The sequence below is a fragment of the Mycteria americana genome, chromosome 3 (assembly GCF_035582795.1).
Source record: "Mycteria americana isolate JAX WOST 10 ecotype Jacksonville Zoo and Gardens chromosome 3, USCA_MyAme_1.0, whole genome shotgun sequence".
Classification (NCBI taxonomy): domain Eukaryota; kingdom Metazoa; phylum Chordata; class Aves; order Ciconiiformes; family Ciconiidae; genus Mycteria; species Mycteria americana.
Window position 1 is genome coordinate 94,599,246 of NC_134367.1, and position 14,968 is coordinate 94,614,213.

At 45.2% G+C, this 14,968-nt stretch overlaps 1 protein-coding gene across 2 annotated transcripts in view; it reads left to right on the forward strand.

The window, feature by feature from the left end:
• The first annotated feature begins 783 nt into the window (after positions 1-783).
• The window catches only part of CMTR1 (cap methyltransferase 1), a 28,024-nt gene continuing 13,839 nt past the window's right edge, over positions 784-14,968 (forward strand). The window contains exons 1-9 of one of the 2 annotated variants that reach the window (XM_075496194.1): positions 784-1,016; positions 2,714-2,848; positions 6,906-7,048; positions 9,435-9,593; positions 10,970-11,062; positions 11,797-11,868; positions 12,523-12,617; positions 12,722-12,794; positions 13,003-13,201. In XM_075496194.1, coding sequence (XP_075352309.1) covers positions 2,719-2,848; positions 6,906-7,048; positions 9,435-9,593; positions 10,970-11,062; positions 11,797-11,868; positions 12,523-12,617; positions 12,722-12,794; positions 13,003-13,201 — 964 coding nt within the window. In that variant the 5' untranslated portion in view covers positions 784-1,016; positions 2,714-2,718. Of the gene's footprint in view, positions 1,017-2,311; positions 2,442-2,713; positions 2,849-6,905; positions 7,049-9,434; positions 9,594-10,969; positions 11,063-11,796; positions 11,869-12,522; positions 12,618-12,721; positions 12,795-13,002; positions 13,202-14,968 lie in introns of those variants that run through there. The other variant, XM_075496195.1, reaches the window with a different exon arrangement.

Sequence of the window (14,968 nt, forward strand, 5' to 3'; positions counted from 1 at the left end):
AATTAGCATTTGAAATCCTCATGACAAATAATTATAGACGTGTATTAGGCTTTTATTATGCGAAAAGCTTTATCATCACTGGCCTTACAAAACCTGTTCTGTCTCTGCTCAAGTAACGGAGCTGTAGGGAGTTAATGGTGCAGTGCCGGGCGGTGAGCAGGCTGTAGGCTCTCCTGTAGGCAGACAGTTTCTTGGGATACCTGGGCTGCCTGCAGGAGTAATGACACTTCCAGCCAGCACGGCCGGGCGGGCAGCGGGGCGGCCCTGAGCCGGGCCCGGGGCGTGCTGCCTGCCGTCACCGCCGAGGCGGGGCTGCTCTTGGGTAGGTCCCCTGCAGAAGCACAAAACCGGTTTTTCTTAGAAAGTGCCACTTTTAAGGCAGTGGCTGAATTATTTGTGCGTTAACACACTTTATATACATCTCTATATACAATATATTTACAACAGTTATATAACTTTTTCCAGAGAATTTAAATATATTTTCACCCCTATGCACCCCTACCTCAGCTCTATCGGGAGGGACTGAGGCCGTCGGCTACCTGCTTCCGCTGAGAGCCGAGCCCTGCCCGCGGCCTGCGCCCCGCCCCGCTCGCAGCGGGCAGAGCAGAGCGGGGCAGAGCAGAGCGGGGCAGCCCAGGCCCGGCGGCGGGAGGGGCGGCCCTGCCGGCCGCCATGCCGCCGCACCGCCGGCGTTGCCTAGCGACCCGAGGGGGCCTTGCGGAGGGGGCGCCGAGCCCACTTCCGGGTTGAGGCTGCCCGCGGCGCGCCTGCGGGAACGGGCCCGGCGGTGCCGTCGCGTCACTGTCGCGCGCCGGCGGGCTGGGGAGGACCCGCGCGAGGGGGCGGGGCGGGGGCGGCGACGGCGACGGCGGCGCCTCCGAGCGGGGAAACGAAACCGCCGGTGGCGGCGCAGGATCGGGCCCGCGTCCTCCCACCGCCGCCGCCGCCGCCGGGCCCTCGGGAGACGGAGCCGGCCCGAGCAACCCGCCTGCCCCCGCTCCGCCCCGGCCTCTTCCGTGAGTGCCGCCCGGTCCAGCGGAGCGGTGTCCGCGGGCCCCGGTCCCGGCGCGCGCGTGTGCGGGTTAGCGCGGGGCGCGGCCGCCGGCAGCTCCCGCCGGCTCCCTGCCGCCTGCCCTCGGCCTGGGGCGGGGCCCGCGGCTCGGCCCGCAGCCCGCCGCCGGCTTGCGTGGCCTCTGGTACCGGGAGCGGGGGCGTTGCGGGGCCCCCGGGCGGGCGGACCCTCGGGGCGGCCGGTGCGACGTGAGCGAGAGGCTGGCTGAGGAGCGGCCCGCAGGCTGCGGTGTCACCGGCAAGAGCTGCGCCCGCGAAGCGCTGGCAGGGCGGTCGGGGGGGTGCTGCGCGCTTGTCCAGCGCGGGTCGTGGAATCCCTGCGGGTTGTGCTCCGAAGGGGCTTTCCCTCGGCGGCGTGTCTCCTGAGGGACCGGTGTCCCTTCGCTTGCAGGGAGCTTTGGGAGTTGGCAGTCTAGCAGGAAAACGTGCGCTGAGGGACCCTCGGCAGGGTTAGGAGGGTGGAGATCTCGGGAGGAAGCTAGCAGTGCTGAACTAGCAGTGTGTTAAGCTAACATGAGAATATCTCAGAAGAAAGAGAAAACTGCCCTCGGTTTGTTAGAGATAAGCAAGCAAGGGAAAGAAAACCCACCACCATTGACACAAGAGCAGATAAATATGAGTTGCTGTAAATGAACCTCTGGCGGAAGTGAAAAGATGTCTCTGCCATAGTGCAGTGAAGTTGTGGGATGGTTTTGCAGCCAGAGTCGTGGGGATGAATAAAGGAATTGGTCGGAAGCTGCCCTGTGTATGTTTGTGGAACGAAGTTTGATAGCAGAGGGTTCGAACTGGTGACCTGGGGCATCTTTTCTAGCCCAGCATTCCTATGTAGAATAATAAAAACCAGTAGGTTTTTATTGTTTTTTATCAATAGCAGGGAGGATTGGCTAGTGTTCTAGGTATCTGTGCCTTTTAATTTTCACCTGCTTTCCTGTTCCTTGGTTCTTGCCCTCTGCAGGCCTTCCCAGCTAGCTTCTATTAACTCCGTCCTAAGCCTTAGTCCTTTCTCCGGGTTTATGCAAAGTTTATCAGCCGCATTCAGAAGTTTGATATCATGCCAGTGATTCCTGATGAAAAACACAAACAACTCCCAACTTGAGCACACATATTTAATAAAGTTCTGCTGTAGAAGTCATGTAGGAAAGCTCTTTCATTAATTAATATTTGCAGAGGTGAGGTCAGAGGTGCTCTGAGTCTCTTGTGAGAAATAGGTTCCACCTTGCATGTTCTCCATTAGATTGGTCTTATTTCCTTGTTTTTTTGGTGTGTTTGAATAAAATGAATCTTTGATTCAGTAGTAGTAGCCAACTGTCATATATTTAAGTTATCTAAGTGCTGACGTCTGGCTTGTCTTCATCTACTAGCATTTAATGGTAAGTAGGTTGTGGAAATGGTTTGAAATTCAAGTAATCGGTAATAGGGAAGCTTCTGCATAGATTTCATGTTTATTTAGTTAGACTAGCTATTAAAAAGGTAGGTTCCAAAGAAGCTAATACTTTTACCTAGGGCAAACTGAAGTTGAGAAGCATAATACTGAATAGTCCATAAAATGATCTATGCCACCATGCTGCTGTGTCTTACCTTTCAGCATGCAGGAGAAAGTTAATTTACTTAATGTTTACCAAGTGTGATCATCTTCTTTCAGCAAAAATGAAGAGAAGGACAGAGCCTGAATTTAGCAGCCCCCAAAAGAAGCAGAAGAAGAGGATAGAAGACTTGGGATTAACCCTCAGTTCTACTTCAGATGATGAAACTCAATTTAGTAATCATACTACTCAAGGTAAGGTTGGAGGTAAGGTATATGCTACTGCTGGGAATCTAAATAATAGCTAGGAATTGAACCCATGTCTCCTAAATCCTAATTGATAGCCTGAAATTCAAGGCCATACTCTCTCTTTAGGAGAAAAACTACATTATTTCTGTTCACAAACTTGGATTGGTGTGAATTTTTTTAAGTTTTTTTAAAATCTCATGTAAGCAGTTTGGTCTGGGAATTGTATGAATTCAGCTATAGAAAATAGAAGTTTTGGACCATGACAAGCGCATGGTCCAAAGCTGTAAGGATTCTTGTAATATATGAGCAGCATTACGCTATTCAGTCTCAGTAGTTATTTCTGTTTTGGAAACTTTCAGTAGAGAGGAGTTGTGGGTGTTGTTGTGCTGTAAAGAAACATTGTAATCCCTCATTGTTTAAAAAAATAAAAATAAATCAGTAACCTTACCACATTTTTGCAGATGGGAGAAATTGAGATGAATACAAAGGGCAGGTTGACTGGGACCCCTACATTGTAGCACTATCTCTTTTGCTGTCTTAGTGTGATTTGGGGGGGGGAGGGGAGAGTTGTGAGAGCTCACAGGTGTTTGGTTTCAGAAAGAAAAACTGTTTCAGAGTTAACTAAATAAATTGCCTACTTCTTCTCAAGTTGGAGTGTGCTTTCGCACCTGGAGCTTGGGGTATACCAAAGGTGAGGCGAGTGCCCTACACAGTTGGTATCGCTGTTGCGGGATGCTTTAAACTCTCCTGGGATGGTACTTCGGGTTGCCTTATGGTCATGCCTGCTACTTCTGAGTCTTGGGATTTCCTGTGGTCATAAAGTGTTAGTGAGAACGGGCCTGAACACATAAAGAAGCCTTTGTCTTGTGAAAATGGAAGGGGATGTGTATGGAAGATGAGTGGGTCAGTTTGGGAGTAGTCGTAGTGACAGGGTATGGTGTGTGTACCTGTCTGGGAAGGCTGTAAGTGAGCGAGGAGGTTAGAGGTGCAGGGTGTGAGAGCTCTGGGGTAGGGAATGCTGTGTGCACTCAGGGCTGAGCTAAAAAATTCAAACCAACAGTTTAAAATTTTTTTTCCCCCCCTTTTTGATTATTCTGTTCATATATGGGTCAAAATTGGCTCTGAGTCTTAATGTTTAAGAAACAAGTTGATACAGTTCAAGGACAACATTTTGGATAGGGTTAATTGTTTAGTAGTCTGTAACACCCATTATGGTTTCGGATGAAAGAAAGAAGGTTGGGGGAGAGAAGTGATTTGAGATCTGATCTCAGCTGAGCATGCCCCAGCAAATGTTAAAAGCAAGAAGAGTTGTGAAGGGACTTTTCCTGAGATGTATGTAGTAGGTGTTGTGTTTGAGGCGCATCATGAGCCTCTGGAAAATAAGACACAGCTCAAAAGCAGGCAGCGAGGTTAATGGAAGCTGTGTATTGGACAAGCAGAAAGCAGTAACTGACCCTAAAGCAAAATCCTTTGTGATCCTGTTCATACCTAAGAACTTTGTGAAGAGAAATGTAGCTTGTGTGACAGATGTTTGAAAGTCAAGATGGGTATATAATATTGCAAACACAAGTTAAATCATAGCCTTCCTTGTCTCGAGCTGGAAGCCTCAAAGGTTGATACTGTAAAACTCTAGCATAGTAGTTATGTGGGAACACAAGTCCTGAATCTTAAAAGCTGATAGTTCAGCAACAAGGATTGAGCACACATTGAAAGGATTTTAACTACAGTAGTATATTTCACTATGGTGTCTTTCATTTTCACTTCACTTCCTTGTAATGGCCTTTCTTTACTAATTATCCAGTTGTTTCCTGTTACTTCACTGATGCTCAGTTTTCTGTAACAGGAAAATACAGAGATCTGTGAGTTGGGAGAGAAATAATCTGTTTTTTTTCTTAAATCAGAAAAACATAAGAGAAGTTCAATCCTCCTTTCTAGGTAATTGTAATGTCTTTTTTTTTTTTTTAACACTTCTATGGAGCTAAATAATTCCTTTTTAAGTGATAAACAGGAAAAGATTAACTCTGCTAATAACAATTTTCTGCATTATCTCAGGGCAACTTATGTAGTTCAACTTCTCCTAGTTGTACGAAGTAGCACAGAATGATTTCTAGCACGCAGCGAACAAGGGAGGCTCTAGAGGTAGAGGTCCAGTGAAGAGTGTGGCTGTGCTTGCTGTGGATTGCTGCTCCGGTAGTCTGTATGGCCTGCCCCACAGCATTAACTTTAGTATGACTGATGTGGTGCTAGGCAAATTTCAGGAAGGAAATTTGTGCCATTGCTTCATCCTCATAGTGATATTACCACAGGAGAAGCGGAAACACTAGGTGAGTTGTAGGGCCTCCCTTGCTACCCACCTGGTGTGGAGCAGGCTGTAACACAAATAATATGACTACCACAATTCCTGCCCAGATCATAGAATCAGAGAGTAGCTTGGGTTGGAAGGGACCTTTAAAGTCATCGAGTCCAACCACCCTGCAATTAGCAGGGACATCTTCAAGCAGATCAGGTTGCTCAGGGCCCCATCCAATCTGACCTTGAAGGTTTCCAGGGATGGGGCATGTACCACCTCTCTGGGCAACTGTTCCAGTGTTTCACCACCCTTATCATAAAAAACCTTCTTCCTTATATCTAGTCTGAATCTACCCTCTTTTAGTTTAAAACCATTACCCCTTGTCCTATCGCAACAGGCCCTGCTAGAAAGTTTGTCCCCATCTTTCTTATAAGCCCCCTTTAAGTACTGAAAGGCTGCAATAAGGTCTCCCCAGAGCCTTCTCTTCTCCAGGCTGAACAACCCCAACTCTCTCAGCCTGTCCTCACAGGAGAGGTGTTCCAGCCCTCTGATCATTTTTGTGGCCCTCCTCTGGACCCGCTCCAACAGGTCCGTGTCTTTCCGGTGCTGAGGACTCCAGAGCTGGACACAGTACTCCAGGTGGGGTCTCACCAGAGCAGAGTAGAGGGGCAGAATCACCTCCCTCGACCTGCTGGCCACGCTTCTTTTGATGCAGCCCAGGATACGGTTGGCCTTCTGGGCTACATCCCAGTTACATCCAGCCCAGAGGAAACAGCTTTGGGCATCTCACAGCTGTAGAGCAGCAGTGAGGACTATACAGCTCATACAGGCCTAGGTTCTTCCCAAGTAGATCGCAGGGTGGAGCTGGGCATAGACAGAGCTTCATTGTTTGGTGCCCATGAAGGCTCTGCTGCATCAGTTTCAGGTGACTTTCAGGTGACAGAAGTTTATTTTGAGTGCCTGCTGTGTGTGGTGGTACATATTACCTTGATTGGACCATTGACTTGATTAACTTCTTCCTCAAACCTTCGTCTCTGTCAGGGTATTTTTAAACTAGATCGGTGTCTTCTGACATTATCTTTCACTTGGGTTTGTATGCATCAGTAAACTCTAGATGTGAAAAACTGTCTCATTTGCTGTAGTGAACTTGTGGATCCTCACTACTGAGGTGGGTAGCAGAGTCAACTGAAGTTTAATATGGGGACTAAGGGATTCAACTCTCTTCTTTCTGCAGTGTTGGCTATTTGGTAGATGCCTGTGTATTTGTGGATTTTTGGTTAAGTTAGGGATGCGTTTACACCTGCAGTTAGGTAGGAAACAGAGGAAAATCCAGTATGTTTTATCAAGGCGTCAGTAATTGTTATTATTCTTGGTAGAGAATCTCTGTGGAATTTCTTGGCTCCTCAGGATCATTGCAAAGGTCAGGCGCACCACAGTGTGCTATCGTGGTCATGCTGCAGCCTGCTCTGCTGCTGTAATGGGGTTTGCCCGGCCCTTTGGGGGTCCTGGAATCCATTGGCTTAGAGAGGTTGTGTGCGTCCCTGAGACAAAGGGGTGGATAACCAGGTGTTGGTTCCATGGGGTATTTTATATTACACCTGCTTGCATCCTGTAGCACATTTGAGATATTGAAGTGTCCTCTCTGTGTGTGTTTTGAGAGGATTTAATGAGTCACACTGTATAGTGCTAAATGTGATTACTAAGATGTCTTTCTTCCATTTTCTTTTTATTTTCATATGCACTTTTCTCACTTTTTTGTTTGTTTGTTTTCAGAGTCTTCCAGTAGCAGCAGTGGGTCTGACAGTGAGAGCGATGAAAAAAGACCAGTCTTCAGCAATGAGTTCAAACAAGACTCTCTTGTGGAGGGTACTTCATCTCGCTACTCAATGTATAACAGCGTCTCCCAAAAGCTCATGGTAGGTCAAAATAGTTTTGGACCAAACTATTCAGACCTGATGAGAGCAAAGTGAAAAGACCAGTCTGTTTTAAGAGATTTTGGTTCTGATTCTGATCCTCCTTGTAGCAGGGTTCTCTGCTTCTTTGAGCCAGCTACTGAGTAATTGGGTCAGGCTGAGAGAGCTTGTTTGAAGGGGATGTGTCAAAAAAGAAAGCTGATTCGTGTTCAAGGCCTAGGAGCAGGGAGGTGAATGTGAAGGGAAAGATCTCTGGGTCAGGCAGCTTGCTGAGCTTGAAAAAGAGTCCTAGCATGTGTTATTTTGCAATGCTTGAGTTAACAAATGCCTTGTAAAAAAGGCCTTAACAAATTCTGTGATTGACATTAATTTGTTTGGTCTTGGAGGCTGGCTGGCATACCCTTGTAGAATTACTACCTTAATTATTAAGGTATTTCTTTTTTCTTTCAAGTAGTGCCACTCTGCTTTATGTAGGGCTGGAAATTCCTTGGGAAGGCAGGGAGTTATGAACGATAGCGACTGTGACAACTAAACTTTGAAGGTGATCGCCAACCCCTTAATCGCACAGTGTTAGTGTGGGGAAGAAAGTACTTTTAGGAAGTTCTAAGAAAATGGTTGTCTGTCCCTGTCTCATGGTAGTCCCAAATTCAGCAATGTTTTCCTGAGTTTAAAGGCAATAGTAGGCTCTAGAGAAGAGGAGTCTGTTTTTGTGCATGCTGTTACACTTATTTCCTGATGCAAACTTCATCACTGTGGTATCGCGAGTATCTTGTAATCCTGAAAGAATTTCCATTCTTGATAAGAGAAACAAAAATGTTATTTCCAAGGGCAGCAGAGAAGATGAGATGTATAGTTGCGTATTACTTGAAATGTGACAGGAAGTTTGGGACTCAATGGGGGACTGAATTCGGGTCTCCTTTTGTTTTGTGCTGGTGCTGTACTCACAGGAGCAGGGGTCAGCAGTCTTTCCATGGTGGTAGGCCTGCTTGTACCTGCTTTTGCCAAGTTAGAAGCTCAGTCTCTTACTAGCAGCTGGGAAGTGCTTGCTGCTGCTAGGGGTGGGAACAGGGAGATACTGCCTCTCAAGGAGGTGGAATGCTGCTGACCAGCAGGATCATACCTCTACAGGAAAAAGGAATGTTCAGCTCTTGCTGAATTCAAAACTCAATGGGATCCAGAGGCTGAGAGTTGCTGATTGTGCCTCTCTGTAGATAAATCCTGTCGTTGATCATTCAGAATCTGTCCACGTGCATTTTTGGCAGCGGGCTGCAGTTTGCGGATTCTAGCACAAGGCTATCTTTCACTTGGAGAGTTCTCTCCTGAGCCAATTAGGATGTGTGCTTTCAACCACCACAATACAGGAGTTTTTGCTACTGAATTTGGGAGGCTTTTGTTTGTAAGGCCTCATAAATTTGAATACAAAGACTGATGTGATATCAAGTCTGGTTAAACAATTTGGTAGCATTAGGTAAGTAAAAGGAAAATAGTCCTTGATTACTAGATGTTCAAAATTCTGTCCTCAGAAAACTAGTGTGTAACAGGCTCAGCAGCTGTCACATTTGGTGTACATATTTCAAGGTCTGATTCAGAGCCAGGTAGCAAAGGGAAAACACCATGTACCTTTGTATAAAACCTGTCTGATGTTCTTGTGTTGTTTCTCATACTGATTGGTAATAAAGGTTTTGCTGCTTTTTACAGGAGGGACTACATGGATAATTTATTCATTCAAAGTGAAACTTAACCTTTAAGTCTTTTATTTACTTACTGTCTTGTAAATGCATACTGGAGGGAGTGAAATTGACTGCATTCATGCTTTTTGTTGTTGTTCTCTTGCTGCTAAAATTTATGAAGAGAAAAGCCTGGAAAAGTAGCAGTTAATGAACATATTTCTTTTAACCTAAGAGATGGGAATGTGTTTCAGGAGCAGTGTGTCTTGCATTCCTCCTCTGAGTTTTAGGTGAAGTTTTAACTGATGTTTGAAATGTGTGTGACTGCATGTTCACAACAAAGAATATAATCACTACATGAATTTTTTCCTGTGCCAGGATCTTTTGTTTTACGAACCTTTCACGCTTACTGAACACGGTGATGAATGGCTCCAGGCTCCTCACTACTTCTCCCTCTGAGCAGGCTGTTCCCGCATTACTGAACCTTTTGTAATTTGCTGTCTTTTCAAACATCATTCTTTAGATCTGGTTCTTTTGCATCCTGCCTCAGTAAACTGAACTCAGTACTAAGTTCTGAAAGCCACAACTGAGATTAAAAATGCTCAGTGCCTTCAAGTCACTTCAGGGTCATATGTCATTTTCCCTGCTAGTCTTTGATCTCAGTAGTGGTACATAAACTCAAGTCTGCTTGCCTTAGTGTGCTCCCTTTGCTTTCTTTATAGGCCAAGATGGGCTTCCGGGAAGGAGAAGGTCTGGGAAAATATGGCCAAGGCAGGAAGGATATTGTTGAGGCCTCCAATCAGAAGGGAAGGAGAGGCTTTGGGCTGACCCTCAAGGGATTTGATGGGGAGCTCAATATTGATTGGCAGGATGAGCCAGAGGTAAGTACTTCCGATTTTGAATCCATTTTCTGTTGCTGTGTTCAGGATTTGCCCTCTGGGAATGATGTTTAGTGTTGTCTGATACAATTGGCTACTATCAAGTGGCTCTGCTGGGTAGACTCAGGGCCTTATTTTGTCCCAGAACAGCATGGCAAAACTTGTTTTCTGTCACAGGTATTAATGTTCTGGCACAAAATCAGTTTCAGATGGATTATTACTGTGGTCTGTAGGATTTGTTTCTGAGTTTGCAGTAGTGAATGTGATTGAAAATTGTTATCAAGCTCTTCTGGGTTTATCACTTTTATTTTGTATGTCATTTTTCATGCCTGTATAGGTAGATTTTTTTTTTTAATCTTTTCTGGGTGTGTTTAATAGTCCCAAATAAAATGCTCAGGTGTTCTATTCCTGTGTCTTGTCAAGCTCATCAACAGGGAAGAAAATTGGGAAGTAGAAATAGATGTTGTCAGGAAAGTGAAGCCCAGTTTTGACATTATTTGTTGCAAAATACCTGCTGTATGTTTGTACTTAAAAAGGAAAAAAACAAACTGCAACATTGAATCGTAGGGATCTGACAGCTGGAGAGTAAGCCAGAAGGTCCCAACCATTGTTAGTCAAGGGCAGCAATGCTTATCAAGTCATGTATGGTGCATGTTATAGTACTTTGCTCTCCTTTCTTTGAATTGTTTTCAGCATTTGGAAATAATATCAGAGGTTATTTCTTGAGGGCAAGGAATTTGAGACCTGTTCTGTAGACTCATTGGTTTAGGTCTCGTTCTCCAGTGTGTTTCTATAGCTCACAACAGTTAAGTGTTATGTATGATTAATCCTTGTGGATAATACTACTGTAATAAATATAAGAAGGTTAGTAGATCTCTGCAGCCTCTCTTTGTGGAGGAGTGGCACACACTTTGATCTTAACTGCTAAAACAATTCCTTCCCAAGATTATAAAAATTGTTTGAAGCCTGAATTAAGTTGTGGAATGAGGGGGCCTTTTGGAAAGAACTGGGAGAGAAGATGTGTAGGGCACCACCAGGAAGTGTGGGGTTTTTGGCAGTTGTCTCTTTTGCAGTGTCTCTAAAGTGTACCTTTAGAGTACTAGGCTTTTGCTTTATGTCTTGATTATTCGTCAGAGTCTAATGAGATTAAAGTGGTGGGGGGTTTTTTTTGGTGATGGTCTTTTTAATTTTTTTTTTAATTTTTTAAATTTTATTTTAAATCCAAACAAATAAGACATGTTTCAGACTAGGAGAAAAAAAACTATATGTTTGGCCCTGAAGTCATGGCATAACCCCTTATGCTAGGATTTGGGAGCAATTGGTTGTTATATTTTGCTAGCAAAAATGTCTTTGACTCTTCCCATGTCTTGTGTTTGCAGCCCAGTGCCTACGAGGAGGTGGACTGGTGCCTTGAGTGTACCACGGAAATCCCTGATGCCCAGGAGCTGAAGGAGTGGATGACTGTGGGGAAGGTAATTTTTCTTAGATTCCAGTACTTACCAGCCTAAGAAGATACAGGACTCCTCAGCCTGAAACAATTGCCTTGTCAAAGAGTTGTAGAATAACGTAGGCTGGAGGGAACCTCTGGAGATTGCTAGTGCAGCTTCCTGCTTAAAGCAGGTCCAACTAGATCAGGTTGCTCAAGGCTTTGTTTGGTTAAGTTTTGAGTATCTCCATGGATGGAAATCTCACAACTTGTTTGGGCATATGTTTCAGCGTTTAACCCAGTTAGCAAAAGAAAATTTCTGTATAGCTAATGGGCGTTTTTTTTGTGTTGCAGCTTGTGTCCATTGTCTCTTGTCCTATTGCTGTCCATCTCTGAGAATAGTCTAGATCAATCTTCTCTATATCCTGCCATTAGGTACTTGTAGACAGCAATAGGATCTCCCTTTCTCCATTCTGAACAAACTGTTCTCTCAGTCTCTCCTCATACACCAGCTGCTTCTGCACCCTGTCATCTCGGTGGCCCTTTTGCTGGGCTTGCTCCAGTATGTCTGTCTTGTATTGGGGAGTGCTAAACTGGATGCAGTATTCCACATGAGGTCTCAAGATGCCGAATAGGGGAGAATAATTCCTCAGCCTGCTGGCTGTGCTCTTGCTAATACAGCCTAGTATGTGGTTGGCAACTTTCATCACTGGTACGTGTTGCATTTTGAAATGACCGGTACCATGTTTGCTAATTGCCTGTGTTCTTGTCCTGTTTCAGAGGAAGATGGTAATTGAAGATGAAACAGAGTTCTGTAGTGAAGAGCTTTTACGTAATGTTCTGCAGTGCAAGGTAAGTCCCCTTCTTTAGAGAGGAACTGAAGTTTTGGGGAAGCAAGTGAAGTAATGATTGAAGGGGACTGAGTAGTTTACTTAGGTGATTGGCAGGAGCTCAGAACATCCTCTTTCACCTCCATGCCACTAGTGTGACCACACGTCCTGGTTGTTACTGTCTGTTCAGCAACCTGTTTTGCACATCAGCCTTCGAAGACATTAATGAAAACAGTCTCCCTTTCTTATTTAGTTCAACTGAAAGGCTGGACTTGAATAAACTAAGGAAATAAGATCCTTTTCTTCTCTTGTGTGCTCCATCTTCACTCCCAGGTTTTATCACACCCTTGTAAATTGCAGTAGAGTGTGAGTGTGTATATATGTGTGAGAGAAATACCGTAGGCTGTGACTGCTTTTCATGTGGCTAACCACATTATCAGCCTCTGGAACTATCAGTACAAAATTCTTCAGTGTCACTGAATTTGCCTGAGAACTGGGGTGCCTTGGAAGAAGAGTGAATATCATTGTGTCGGAAAAACATTCTGTGTTGGTGAACCAAACCCTGCATGGAGTTTGCTGTCGAAGGAGAGAGAAGCATGAGGATGGGAAATGCTCATGCCTACCTATCCCTCAAGCCTGTGTGAGGTCCAGCTCAATTTTGTTTCTGTTTGTGCAGAGTGTATTTGATGAGCTGGATGGAGAAGAAATGCGTCGAGCCCGAACAAGATCTAACCCTTATGAGATGATCCGTGGAGTTTTCTTCCTGAACAGGTTTGCCGAACTTCTGGTAGTGTAGCCCCTTTCCCATTTATGTCCACTTTCAGCCTTGGGAGCAAAGGTTGAAACTTAATAGGTCCCTATTTATGTGTTCACAGGGCTGCAATGAAGATGGCAAATATGGACCATGTCTTCGACTACATGTTTACAAACCCTAAGGACTTCCATGGGGTGAGAGCCTCTATTTAACTTTCAAACAGCAGTGCTTTCTCAGAGAATGGAGAAGGTGGGGAGAAAGGAGAACCCTTAGGATACTAGCTGGGAAAACAGATGCTGAAAAGAGACTTCTTTGGCTGAGTAGTGCAGTTTATGGTGTCTCTGGTTTGACTGATGGGAGCCGTTACTTGGTCAGTAGAATTTCCTCAGTTTCCTTTTGCAGAGGCCCTTGATAAAGGAGCGAGATGCAGAGCTGCTCTACTTTGCTGACGTGTGTGCTGGTCCTGGAGGCTTCTCCGAGTACGTCTTGTGGAGGCGGAAGTGGCATGCGAAAGGATTTGGCATGACCTTGAAAGGACCAAACGATTTTAAACTAGAGGACTTCTATTCTGCTTCCAGTGAGCTCTTTGAACCTTATTATGGTATGTAGTACATGCATGAGTGTTACCTGACGTTTTTGCTTATGCTGCAGCCTCTGTATTGGGAGCGGGGCTGGTATTGGTACCAGCATGGGGATCTAAGAAAAGCCTGTTTGGAGGGAACCATTTTGCAAGGTGGAAGGAGGCTGTCATCTGAGAAAGGGGTTGAGATTGGTGAGCTTGCATATCAAGTGCCATTTCTGCACTTAGTTCCATTCTGCCCTGGGAATGTGTGTCCCACTGTAATAACTGATACTTGAGTGCTTTACTTATCTGAAAATTGTAGAGTGCGTTAGGATATCTTGACAATATTTTTTCCACTTCACTGATATCAGCCTGAAACACAGTGAGTGAGATGACTTATCATAGAATGGTTTGGGTTGGAAGGGACCTTAAAAATCATCTAGTTCCAACCTCCCTGCCATGGGCAGGGACACCTTCCACTAGATCAGGTTGGTCAAAGCCCCATCCAACCTGACCTTGAACATTTCCAGGGAGGGGGCATCCACAGCTTCTCTGGGCAACGTGTTCCAATGTCTCACCACCCTCACAGTAAAGAATTTCTTCCTAATATCTAATCTAAATCTACCTTCTTTCAGTTTAAAACAGTTGCCCCTTGTCCTGTCACTATGCTCCTTGATAAAGAGTCCCTCCCCATCTTCCCGTAGGCCCCCTTTAAGTACTGGAAGGCTGCTATAAGGTGTCCCTGGAGCTTTCTCTTCTCTAGGCTAAACAACCTCAGCTTTCTCAGCCTGTCCTCATAGGGGAGGTGCTCCAGCCCCCTGACTTGCCCAAAGATCTGTTAGCAGAGCCAGAGATAGAAACCTTACTTGCCTGACTGGCAGTATGCTTCCATATCAGACCTCCCTAACTCTGCTTTGATAATTGATTGTGGGCTCTTAGTAAAGATAAATAGAACAGATTTGGGCTAGAGGCTGTATCTGAATCACTGTGACTAAATGAGCTTCTTAATCCAAAGAGGTTTAAGCTAACATGTTTTACCTTGCTTTGAGACAGACTAAGCAGGTGTACACAGACAATTGCTGCATCTCACCTCATGGGTGGTAACTTGTTAAGCTTGCTGATATGTTTGAGCCCTCTATCTGCATAGCCTCTAGGAATGGGAAGGGAAGTAGAAGGATTGCTAGTGTTCCTGCTTCTTATTTCAGATTGTATAAAGGAAACTGGAGTGTGACTGTCTTGTAGAGAAGAGAGTTTGCTTTTCCATTGTTGTGCTTTTTCTTTTTTCCCTCCACCACTCTGACTCTTGTTGACTGCCACTTTTGACACCTGACCATGAACTCTTAGAGAATGGTTAGCACTTCAGGATTAGATCTGTTAAAGAGAATGTTCATGGCAGGGGCAGCAAGGCAGATAAACACGTTGTTCTAACGGTTGTGGCATTTGGATCTTCATAACTCACTGCAAACTGGTGTCCTTATGGAGAGGAGATATGTGGAGAAATGAATAGCCCAATGACTTTGATGCATCTTCTTGATCCCTTTCTGTCTGTTATGCTATAAAGTCTAGTGAGATATGTACAAACTCTCTTCCAGTGATGGGAAGGAAGTAGACTGCCATGATATTTGTGGTGTTGTGCTTGTTTTGGCTGGGATAGAGTTAATTTTCTTCATCCCCCATCCCACTGCGGGGGGAGTGAGTGAGCAGCTGTGTGGTGCTTAGTTGCTGGCTTCGGTTAAACCATGACAGTTGTGAAGAATGGTAACAAATTCTAGTGTCACTTCACTTACTGACAGGATGATTGATGAG